General features: G+C 38.3%; 1 protein-coding gene across 7 annotated transcripts in view; it reads left to right on the plus strand.

Annotated features, from left to right (window-relative positions):
* C6H5orf30 (chromosome 6 C5orf30 homolog) overlaps nucleotides 1-11,299 on the plus strand; it is a 16,828-nt gene extending 5,529 nt beyond the window's left edge. For 6 of the 7 annotated variants that reach the window (XM_029942665.1, XM_029942668.1, XM_029942667.1 and 3 more), the window contains 2 exons: nucleotides 1,302-1,391; nucleotides 8,815-11,299. In XM_029942665.1, coding sequence (XP_029798525.1) covers nucleotides 8,838-9,461 — 624 coding nt within the window. In that variant the 5' untranslated portion in view covers nucleotides 1,302-1,391; nucleotides 8,815-8,837 and the 3' untranslated portion in view covers nucleotides 9,462-11,299. The remainder of the gene's footprint in view (nucleotides 1-1,301; nucleotides 1,392-8,814) is intronic. The other variant, XM_029942671.1, reaches the window with a different exon arrangement.
* The last annotated feature ends 1,417 nt before the right edge of the window (nucleotides 11,300-12,716 follow it).

The raw sequence follows: 12,716 nt of genomic DNA on the forward strand, positions 1-12,716 counted from the left end.
GCTGGCTGGCAAGGTGACAGTAATCAAGTGACCGAGTCCTTGCCTTTTCCCTTGCTGGTTGCAGTTGGGTGTGAGGGCTTGTTTCATGGTAGCCACTGTTGTGGGTCCTGTGCACCTGTGGGGGTGAAATGGCTCCACACGGCTTGTTTGGGGCTCCTTCGGCCCAAGTTAAACACAACAACTGAAATGCAATAACCAAAGAAATCGTTCCAGGTGAAAGGACTTTGGGGAATTTTTTTGGGCTTAAGAAATTAACCCAGTTAACTAGGAAGGTAGGAGCTAAAGATAGATTCTCTTACACATTACCTTCCCAGGTAAGGGGAAGACACAAAGGATATGCTAGAAACCTTAGGCAATATGGTAACTCTGAAGAAGTATTTTTTAAATACTTTAAAAAAGAAAGAAAGAAGGAAAAACAGTGTTTTCTAAAACCTTTCCTTTTATTTGCCTCAGAGAAGCAGTCTGATGACGGATTTTTATTGTTGCTATTTTGTGGCTCAAATGAGATGACACCAAAAATTAATTGCATAACAATAACATAACACATCCATAAAGTGCTTTGCCAAACATGTTCACCTGCCTCCTCTCATTAGATCCACACAGTGTATGAGGAGAAAGGATGGTATTGTCCTCGTATTATTTTTTTAATGTTTTTAATTTATTTTTGAGATAGAGATGGAGTTGGGGGGGGGGGCAGAGAGAGGGAGACACAGAATCCGAAGCAGGCTCCAGGCTCTGAGCTGTCAGCACAGAGCCTGATGCAGGGTTCAAACCCACAAACATGAGATCATGACCTGAACTGAAGTTGGAGGCTTAACTGACTGAGCCACCCAGGCACCCTTGTCCTCGGATTAAATACTGCTCTTGATGCAAGGTTAAGAGGCAACGCTATTAGCAAGGCCAGGGCTGGGACCTGATGTTTTGAGCTCAGCCTCAGGGTTACTTTTTCCATAGGATACTTGGAATCTCTTGAACACATCAAGAGTGATGGAGTTGACTTTTAAACCTCAAAGTTTTTGTGTCTCTCTCTATAAATACAGTTAGCTGCTCTTAGTGTCAAGGTAGAATTTCAGCAGCAGAATACAGAGGAACAAATATGATGAGATGTTTGAAGTTTTATTTAGCGGAACAAACTCAAATTGCTTTAATGAAATGAATTAATATTGTATCTTCTGTAACCTGTACGTGGTGTTAGTACCTCCTGCTAGTTTCATCCTCTTTTGCAGTTAGAATTCTTAGAATTGCTTTGTAAGTTGTGTTACTTGTTAAATTAAAGGTTTATTTTTATATTCCATGTTTAGTATCTGGAGTAGAGCAGAAAAAATAGCATGCCTGTGTTCCCTTGGGACTCATTGGACGTTGTACAGTGACGTCTTCCGGGATTTAGTCTGGTGAGTTACATTGTGCTTTTTCTGTTTGTTAACCAGTTGTCTGAACGTAGTTTTGTAATTTAAGGACCACCTAAACAGATGAATGTGCAGTGTCGGTATATCGTTGCCAATATGCATGCTACAATTACGAATTTTTTCATGATGAGAATGAAATTACTGTTGCAGAATGAGAATGTTATTATCTTGAAGTGTTTGCTTTATTGATTGAGTAGATTTCTTCTTCTTCCTCTAAGATACAGGAGGTTTTATGGATTAAGATCTTAAAATAGAGTAGTTAAGAGGTAGTTGCTCTAATTTCAGGGAAATGTTAGTAAAACATGAATCCCTAGGGATTGGCACAATAATTTTCAAAAAGTTCAAGTTGTATGTTATCCTACATAAAGAATGGCAAACCGGTGACTGAGTGGAGCCTCGTTTTTACTTGGTTATGTTAGTGGTTCACTGCAGGTGTGACAATCCTTTTGTTATGCCATGAATTTAAACTTGTTACGATTATTCAGTGCTGTTGTCTTCTCTTAGTTCTTTTTCAGTGTGTCATCCATGTATCTGCTAACACAGGTATCCATGTGACTCCATCTCTTTGAAGGTGAAAAAAAATTAAGAATGATCTTTGTAGCTTTTTAGCATTTTTAAAAGTATAAATTGTGAGTTCGTGCTTTGGTATGTCATTCTGCTTGAGCAGTGTCTTTGGAGGTCCTTGCTTTGAATTAAAGTCATCATACTCCTTGGTGGTGGGGGGAGTCCTTGGGAAAAAAATCTGGTTTCCTAATGAGTGATTTCCAAATTAGCAGTCAGCAGCAGAATGACTCAAAAGGATGATGTGGAAAAACAGACACTTTTGTGACAGTACGTAGATATTGCTTATCAGATTTATGAAAATGCATTTTAAAATACTGACCAAATGGAAACATTACTAAATTTTCAGTTTTGAGGGCAAGAGCAAGAAGTTTTCAAACTTCAAGTACAAAATGCTTTTAGAGGATACTGAGTAAGAAATAATGTGGCTGGATTATTAACTCATGTAACTTAAAGCACAAAACTAGGCAAAGTGAGAAGAGGTTACAGGAATATGTGTGTCTGTCTATCTGTCTGTCTATCTATCTCTCTGTCTATATCTTTTGCTCCAGATGCATATCTGTAGGCATATGTATGTATACATAATTATAGGTATATTTGTAAATGAAAGAGCAGTCTAGCAAGGCTGCAGAAGATGAAGCAGCTCAAGAGGTAGTAAGTTACTTACAATTGGAGTTGTTCAGACACACTGAATAGCCATTAAGATTCCCTCTGATTCTGAGATTAGATAATTGGAAGAATTTTAAAATTAGGAGGACAGTCAAAAACTTAGAAATATGCTTGTCGCATATTGACGTATAACTTGTATATAGTGAAATTCACCCTTTCAAATAGTTTAATGAGTTTTGACAAATGTATCCAGTCATGGAATGACCACAATGGTCAATATGTAGAATATTTTAATCATCCCCCAAGATTTCCTATGCCCCTTTGTAGCCTTTTGCAGTCCTTGATTTTTTTCTAGAATGTCCCATAAATAGGATCACACAGTATGTAATGTTTTCTGTCTGCAACTTTCACTTGTGTAATTTTAGTCTGCTCCTTTTTGTTGCTGAGTGGTATTCCATTGTATGGATGGACCACAGTTTATTTTTTCATTTCCCTGTTGGTGGACATTTAGATGGTTTCCAGCTTTTGGTGATTAAGAATGAAACTTAAAAACATTCAAATTCAGCTCTTTGTGTGAACATATATTTTCATTTTTCTTAGGTAAATGCCTACAAGTAGGGTATGTGGGTTGTTCACTTGTACTTATTTAATGTACATGTAATTGCCAGACTATTGTCCAAGGGGCCATGTCGGACAGAGGCTGCTAAGAAGCTAAAGTCACTACACCAGTGTGTGCCAGTGGAGGGGCCTGGTTCTCATTCAGCACTGACTTATTTTTATCTTATATCCAGTTTTACCAAGTTTGGTTAGCAGATAGTTTTTAAGCCCACAGTGGATTAGAAACAGTAAGTTAGAAGGCCTTAGGGATAGATTGTTAGCAATTCGAAACATAAAAAATGATATCCACTAATCTGACCAATAATCACTGATTGAAAACAAACAAGCAAACAAAGGCAGGTACTTACAGGAGTGAAATTCTTCTACCTGATAAGTTCTTGAACATGTCTGCATAGGAGAATCACCTGGAGATCTTTTGAAAACTTCAGAGCCTAGGCTATACCCCCGATGAATTAAATCACAAATCTGGGCTCCAGCCCAGACTTCAGTGTTTCTTAAAGCTCCTTGGATGATGTTAGCATGAGTACAGGTTTGGGAACCGTGTGCTGCAGGCCCCGCGTGGTGAAGTTGACGGAGCCGGGAAACCAGGAACTGCCTGCCTGGCTCTGGGCCAGCCCCTGTCTTCATGGCTTCAGAAGTTCAGCATCCATGCCATCCAGGCTCATTCTGGCATTAAAACGAGGTGGTTCTAGATATTACTAGATTGACAGTAGTCATGCTTAGGAGACTCCATTTTCCAAGACCCAGCTTTATTCCAAATGGTTCATTTCTTGAAAAGGATTTGGTTCACATGGTGACATTTTTGTTCTGTATATTTAGACAGTTATATCTGTTTTCTCTTAAATGGAATCGCTGTGTGTTACTAAAAGCAGTTCAAGCATATGGAACAATTTTTTGATTACTGGTGGTGACTTTTTTTTGATAGGCCTGATTAAAAAAAAAAAAAACAACACATTCCCAGAATGCGGTATTTCTCAAAAAGAATTCTTTGTATGGCAGTTGTGAAATTTCTCAGCTATTTTCAGAACTGGTCTAAGGAGCCAAGGTATTTAGGTTATATTTTTTTTAAGGCCCCTTGTGCCAGGTGCTTACGAAGTTTGGCTTCCTGGGGAGTGGTCAAAGCTGAACAGATTTTACACAGGTCACAGTCTTTTGAATGTGCTCCTCTTGCTGTACTGGGTTCCCTACATGTGTGTGTGTGGTTTGTACCTGTTGGCGTGAGTTGCAACCAAACTCATAATTACATGCTGTACCTAGTGTTTTTAAAATATGCACTGTGTATGTTTTTCTAGCAAGAGGTGTTACCTTGTCTAGTGTTGTCTGTCTCAAAGAAATAAGTGGCATGCATGAATACCGTCAGGTCTTTCGTCTTTTGTAAGTATTTGCCCGTATACTTGTGATGGATTAGATTGTGAGATAATTTGATATGAAATTAAATTGTTTTTATTTATATAAAAGAATTAAAAATATATGTATTATATTTGTTCTTAGAACTTAAGAAACTCCTTTAAAAGTAGTGTTCAGCTACAAGTTGACTTTTCTGTTCTCGTATTGTTTTGTTCTAGACTCTTCTATCAACAGAAATTTTGCTGCTTGTTATAACAACACTTCTCCAGTTTTTATTTTTGCTTTAAACTGTATATGAAAGGCATTAATGGAATCAGTAAGGATATTGTTGATCTCTGATTTGTAGTGTTCAGCAGTGCAGAAGTCAGCGTTGTGCCTGATTTCCTGCCTCATGTTTATTCTTACTGGTGCAGTGGGAGAGGGTGCCTGTTGCACCTACCCGCAGTATTTACAACAGTTCTTGTCATCTTTTACCTTGGCAGTATGCATTTATGATGTGTGGTTTATTTTAAGATATGAAAGAAAATGCTTAGTCATGAGTGGTTGGTAAAGAATAACAAACCATAAGCAAAATTTTCAAGGTAAGATACAGAGCATGTTCTGCCAAACAAAGTCCATCTCCAGTTGTAGTCATGGGCGCCGTGTTTCCAGGTCAGTGCTTTAAGTAAGAAATTTTGCTGTGTGAAATGTTGGACATCCGTCCCTAGCGTCACTGGTGTATTTTTATTTATTTATTTTTTTGTAGGATGGCAGAATTAGAAAGTACTTAGACTTCTTCAGGACACCCTCTAGATGTGTCCTGTACTACTTCTGCTCACTTAAGAGAGAACCTGTGGAAGTTGATTCGCTAACTGCTCCCAGGATCTTGCTCCAGTGTGCAGATGCAGTCAGGAAATTCTAAGGACTTTAATAGCATAAAAGTTTGCTTTCAGTCACATTGGAGAATGGAAGGCATGCTGCTTGGTCAGCATTCCACCTAGCTAAAGACGAAATATTTGCCAACCTGCGTTCTCTTTTCTGAATCCCAGCCGCCACCTAGCTTTCTTCATGCTGCACAGTTACGTGCTCTTTAGAAAGGCAATACATTAATTAAAAAGGATCCTTTAAGAAAAAAAAAAAACAAACCTAAGCAGTCTGCAAGAGTTCAGGTTGTTGCACCATGGACATTCCTACATGAGTATTGAGGTCTGAAGATGTCCTCATGCCTTTGGCAGCACACTGCAGAAACCAATGAAGCCATCTCAAAGACCTGTTAGTTTTGAGACTGTGTTACTGTTTGGAGCAGAAATACTGATGGTTTGGTAGCAAAAAAATGCAGTTTTCCAGAATTTACAGTTGTGCATCAGAAGAAATTCAGTAGGTTGCAGCTTTATGTGTATATTTCAAAGTGTTTTTATGTTCTGGCACAGTGAGACTATAATTCAGAAATCTGATGTAGAGTATTGACCTTAGTTACGAGGCTAAATATTTGTTAGAGTTTATTAGAAATGCTTATTTCTTTGACTTTCTGGTTCAGTGGTGTTTTCTAATAACAAGGGAGCATGTTGTTTACCTTAGCAAAGTACGATAGATTTCTTACACCAGGGCTGCTTGGCTGAAATTTCCAGAGCTCTTAAACCGTATCTGTTTCTTTTATTTGACAATCTGGGTGAAATCATTGTCTATCAGGCAGATAGATGCCTGCAGATCCTGGTAGGTAGTTTTGCCCAGGCCAGGTGATATTTTGTGTGATGTTATGGCTGCCAGAAACTGGAAACTTAAGCGCCTGTGGTTACATACCTCATGTTTCCTATCCCATCAAATTTTGACGTTTATATATCACTTTACTCACTGTCTTGAGTTTTCTCATTTTCTAGGTGCTTTTTTCTAGATAATGTGTAATTTCTGCCCTTTTCTCTCAGACCTTTGTATCCTGCCATCCTTTATCCTCATCCTCTAGAGATTCTAAAAATTCCTGATGGTCTGCCTGGGTACAGTAGAAATGGCTTAGGATAGGAACAAACTTATAATCCTGTTGACCACGGAAGCTTATGCCTGCTCTTCTCTATGGTGATTTTGTATGTTACCTTGCTTAGCTATTTTTATCCCTCAGAGGCCAAAAAGAAGACTTTCATTCTAGCTCTGTTTGAATTATTACCCAAATAAGAATGAGTGGAATGTGAATTCATGGATTTAGGAAAGTTTATAATGTACCAAATGAGAATGCAGGAAGGTGGCTGGTGGAGGTCTGCGGACTGTCATGGATTACCAGATTTGGAAGAGACCTAAACCATTGTGTCACTTAATGTGGCCTAACTGCTTGAGTGTCCTCACGTAGATCATTCTTGCATGGGGTATTCATCTGGGTGTGTGCTCCCTTTCCTCTATGGCCCCAGTTATTTTAGCCTCACTGACCCTCCTCATCCTTCAGAATGGAGTATCAGAGAAACACTTCCCACCAGTAGCTGCTTGTCAGGGTGGGTAGGTTGGAGGCCTTGGATCTGTCCTCTTGCGTTCCATTTGGGCTATAGAATTAGTGAGAAAGGAAGTGTTAAATTAGTTTGTCATTTGGCTTAGAGTCAACATTTGTTTATTGAGCATAAGGTTTGATGAGGCTTGGGTTCTCTAAAGTTGATTAGATAAGAAATCTTCAGGTTTTTGTATGCATGTCAGAGTAGCTGATAGTCACCTACTATTCCTAAGGGAGAAATAAATTACACAGTCAAATATAAATTTATTTCTACACTAATAATATAGAATAAAGTCCATCACTTTAAGTCCGGAAGGTCTGAAGAGCTATGGTACTCTGATTAAATAAAAATTGGGAATGCATAGTCTTAGATTTAGAGCAAGAAGTAAGTAGAGCTCTGTGGATTCCTTTGGTATTTGCTGTATCTCAGGAATCCTTATTAGTGTTAGTTTTCGGTTGTGCTATAGATGTGGGCTGTAGTGAGGACAGGATAGTATCTGGGAACTTCTTCATAGTCTTCGTTTATTTTCCAGTGAAGGAAAGTGTAGTGTGTAAATGAGGGAATAAGAGTCCTCTTTTTTTCTTTTAAATTAAGCTTTAGAATTGCTTGGATTTTAAATGAATACACAAACTTTGAGAAGTGCTTCAATTAGGAAAGAATTGTTTTACAAAAGAAATTTATAAGAATTTAATAAATTTATTTTTCAATACATTTTTCATCTTAAAGTTTGTTACTGTTTGACATCATTTTGATTAGCAGTCTGAGATACTTAAAACTCTGTTTTCTCCTTCTAATTGATGATCAACTAGAAATAAAGTTTCTCTGAGATGACAGGGTCACTCGGTTTTCCTTAGTATTTTATTTTTCTAAGTTTGATTTATCTGTAGCTTTCTATAAACCTGGCCATTATTTGTGGTACTTGTTATCAGTAGGGTTTTCCAAACCATGTAACATGGTAATCGTGATGCATAATAGCATTTATTGAGAATAGTTCTGCCATTTTTTAAACTATTCAAAAGTGCAGTGTCTTAGGTATTGCAAAATAAACTAACTCTCAAATCAATAGTGTATTTTCTGATTAGTCAACGTACATCTGATATTGTATATATTTTCAATATTAAAAATGGCCTGATTTATTGGATTTAGGGTTTATTTTTAAACTAGAAAAGTTTGCTTTAAATGATTCATTGGAGATGCGGAGGAAGAACATTTACAGCGTTTGGGGATTTTATCTTGAAGGCTTCTTCATACCTTAAAAAAAAAGTTGGGATCTGATTGGAACCTTAGCAGAAATTCAACCATTTTCATCTTTCATTATATGCCCCTTAAACACAATTGAAAAAAAAATTGTAGGTGTGAAAAGCCAAGCACTTATTTTAAGTTAAATGATGGAAAATGTAAAGATTTAAATGTTCAGGTTGGGAATGTTTAGTGGATTCTTGCGAAACTGTGTATATTTTTATTTGCTTACTGTTGAGATCTGTATTTGATTAGCTTAATATCACATCAAGGAATAAACTGTGTGATTGTGTGGAGTGTCTCATTTAGAGAAGTATTGTTTTCTGTTTGCTTCTCGTCTGAACCTTTTAGTAGTACTCCAGACTTTAATTTAACCTGCCTTTGAGTTCTTGAAGTCAGAGAAGTAGTAGTCATTTTATGCCTGCTCTGGAATGCTTTATAGACACAGATAAAAATCTGGCAGTTGTACACTGGCTGGTCTTCAGGCCAGTGTTATTTCATGCTCCCTGAGCCTTCTAAAATGATCAGCTTGGCCCAGGGTCCTGTGCCTCCTACCGTTACAATCTCAGTCTGTTTGCTTTCAGGGGTGTGCAGACTGGTGCCTAAAATGGAAGTAGATGTTAATGGAGAGTCCAGAAGTACCCTGGCCACCCTGCCCTTGCCTGTGGCGGAGGCGAGCTCCCCGGGAAAGGCGGAAGCAGAGAAGCCGCGCTGTTCCAGCACGCCGTGCTCGCCCATGCGCCGGACTGTGTCGGGCTACCAGATTCTGCACATGGACTCTAACTATCTGGTGGGCTTCACCACTGGTGAGGAGCTCCTGAAGTTAGCCCAGAAGTGCACGGGAGGTGAAGAGAGTAAGGGAGAAGCTGTGCCTTCCTTGCGCTCCAAACAGCTGGATGCGGGACTCGCACGTTCCTCTCGTTTGTATAAAACCAGAAGTAGGTACTACCAGCCATACGAGATTCCAGCGGTCAACGGCAGGAGGCGAAGGCGGATGCCCAGCTCAGGAGACAAGTGTACTAAATCTTTACCTTATGAACCTTACAAGGCCCTCCACGGGCCCCTGCCTCTTTGTCTTCTTAAAGGTAAGAGGGCTCACTCCAAATCTCTGGACTACCTCAATCTAGATAAAATGAACATCAAGGAGCCGGCCGACACAGAAGTGCTCCAGTACCAGCTTCAACACCTCACCCTCAGAGGGGACCGTGTGTTCGCTAGGAACAATACATGAGTGACTTGCCGAGAGTGTAAACCAGTTTAGGGCAGCCTGTGCTTGGCTGGAAAATCCACTGTTGTACTCTGTACAAGACTCTTGACGTTACAGATGGTTATATCAGCTCCGTGTTCCTGGAACATAAAAAATTGTTTGGATCAAATTTCGAACACAGGAATGAAATCACAGGTACTTGGGGGAAAATCATTCTAGAGCACGCAACTGCAAAGAAAACCATGTTGGCCATTAGTCTGTCTAGCTTTTGAGCTAGGAAAAAAGGCTTTGGTACAGTAGTGCCATCTTTATGATTCTGACACTCAAATTGGGAATGTTATCTGCTTGGTTGTTGCTGACTTGGTATGATTCATTAGAAATTTATATCTTTAAGTACTCAAGTACTTCTTTAATCTCTGTATTTTACTATAAAATGTATGTAATGATTTGTTTTACAAAATTTAGAACTTGAACATTGCTGAATCGGACCACTTTTTATTTTTAAATATTGAGTTTAAAGATTTTATAACTGGTTTTGCACTGAAAAAATTAACATTTCAGATTGACAAGAGAATAATCTTTCTTCACTTGCCTCAATAATACTATTGAGCAATGAACTTTTTTATTTCCGCATGGAAAGTTATTGATCTCTATGGCTGTAAAATATTTCTTTATAGCATTATTAAAGTGTGTCTTAATACAATTAAATTTGGGGTACAAAGTATTTATTTTACAGTGGGGTGGGGGGAAGCTTTTCCAGAAAGTTTCCAATATGAAGTTTTCATAAGTTAAAGAAGTTTCCTTAGTGCTTACTTTCTAAGTTAAAATTCATCTGAAACGTTAAAATGGAAAGGATTCTTTTAATTGTGGATGATAGGCATAATACTGTTTGCATCTGAATGTTCTGTAAGTGAATGAAACTTTAATAGAAGGACTCATGATTTCTGCTATCGAATGCTTAAACTGAGTATGAAGTGATCCCATTCAGCATGGCATCGGGCCATTCCAGTTTTAGCTCTGTGCAGCTCCGAGCGCTCATTGAAACTTCAGTTTCTAGGATTAGTGTGGGAGCCTAAAGGACTTCCACAGTTTTAATGGGTTAATCCTGGATTACTTAACAATTTATGTCAATTGCACTGGTTTAATTTGTTGCTAAAGAAATAATGCCCTGGCTTTAGTAACAAATACAGCTCAACTATTCTTGAATATATTTTGAGGAAAATGTATGTAACTTAACCTTTTGTCATTTCTATTTCTTTTTTCTTTTTCTTTGTTGACTCTTGAAGGTGCAATTTATTACCGAATTGGCATTTCTGGCAGCATAGAACTGCTTATTTTACATTTTATTTTGGGGACTGTGAGTTTCTTAGGTGTTAGCAATCTTGCTTATAAAATAAGAACACCTTTTATTAATGAGTGGGTCATTCCTGGTGCAGATACGACTTTTACTTAGCCAGAATGAATGGCAAACTCTATTTAGAGCAGAGTAAGTATTAAAAAACCCTAGGAACTCTTAAATAAACATTTATTATACTTTCACTGAGACAAATCATGTGAAAGAGCCTTGGGGAAGTTGTCCCATTTCTTAAGACTGAATTGATCAGATTTCTTGGTGGGCTGGAAATTTTCAGCTGTTGTATATTTTAAAGTAAATTGCACCTTTGTAACATATTGTATTGACGAATGATCACTAAGAGTAACTATATCTATACAGTCATTAGTTCGACAAGAAATAGAATCCTGTCAGATGCCAAAGAGTTGGGATTTTTACGTTTAATGATTAAACACCGTTATTTATTGATGATTTACCCTGTGGAACTGTATTATTTCTAACTATGAAATAAAAGGGTGATGTAAACACACATTGTTGTGTGGTGCTTTAAACAAGGTCCATCAGCAGGCTAGTTACTATTCAAGAATTCCTCCTAAGGACTTGTTTTTAGGCCCCATTTTTGTAAAAAAAAAAAAAAAAAAAAAAAAAAGTTACTTTTGTAGCTCCTTTGCATTTCAGGGTCAAGGATGTATCCATGGCAGTGGTACGTATTCAGTCCATGAGGAAACACAACTGGGTACCTGTGAGATCTGTCCCTGCCCATGCACCTAAGTAATTACTTGAGCTAAATAAAAAATATGTATCTCTGTTTTGGTTTTAAAGACAACTGAACCTCTGTGGCAAAAATGAAGGGGTAGGAAGTTTGAGATATGACATATTTGCAATGATCTGGTCAGTAAAGAGAAAGACGTTTCAGTTTGGTTCTAAGTTTTGGAAGACTAGATCTGTAGTTTACAAAGTGTATTTGGAAAGCTTTTTTCAGGCTTGTTTTTTCTGCACTTCACGATCCTGTGCTCCTAATGTACGTAGTATCCCATCAAGAAAAAGGTTAGGCTGGATTGCTTTTAGCTGCAGGGGAAAAAAAAGTCCCATTTCATATAGACTTTTCACATGATTTCTGGTTTTGAGCTCTTGTTCCCCCCACTCTTATTCAGATTAGAATTTCATACTAAACAAGACTCTGTTGGCCTTAATACACCTGATGATGTTATCTTACAGTGCTCACCTTTAAACAAATTGCAGTACCATACAACTTTTATTTTTCTGTTTTGGAAAAACACCATGTTTTAGAGGCTCCACTGATGTATAGAAAAGCAATGGAATTTTACTTAAAATTTTTTTTAGTGTTTATTTTTGAGAGAGAGAGAGAGAAAGAGAGAGTGCGAGCTGGGGAGGGGCAGAGAGAGAGGGAGACACAGAACCTGAAGCAGCCTCCAGGCTCTGAGCTCTCAGCACAGAGCCCGATGCGGGGCTTGAACCCATAAACCATGAGATCATGACCTGAGCCGAAGTCAGACACTTATCTGACTGAGCCACCAGGTGCCCCATATGGAATTTCACTCTTTGCTCCATTCAGAGGTGAGCTTTTGCACCTCTGACTTCTGTCTGTGTGTGTCTGTACCTCTGGTCCCAGGGCTCCTGTTGTCAGCAGTCAGGGAGAAAAAGACTTTGGGGGGTGGATTAAAATGTAAACTGGTTCAGAACCCACAGATCTTCCAGACTCCAGCTCAGTTAGAGCTGTTGTTCAGGCTATTGCTGCCCTTTTTTTTTTTTTTTTTAACTGCTTCCTATAGAATGCCTGTGTGTGTGTGTCTTTTTCCTTCCCTAACATAATTATTTAAATGATTCCAATATTTGGGATTTGGGAAGCTTTTCTAAGATTGTAACTTAACTTACATAGGCAAATTGGCCTTTAACTGAGCAAAGAATATTTTTTAAACTGTTGA

Source organism: Suricata suricatta, chromosome 6, assembly GCF_006229205.1.
Source record: "Suricata suricatta isolate VVHF042 chromosome 6, meerkat_22Aug2017_6uvM2_HiC, whole genome shotgun sequence".
In the NCBI taxonomy this organism is placed as follows: Eukaryota; Metazoa; Chordata; class Mammalia; order Carnivora; family Herpestidae; genus Suricata; species Suricata suricatta.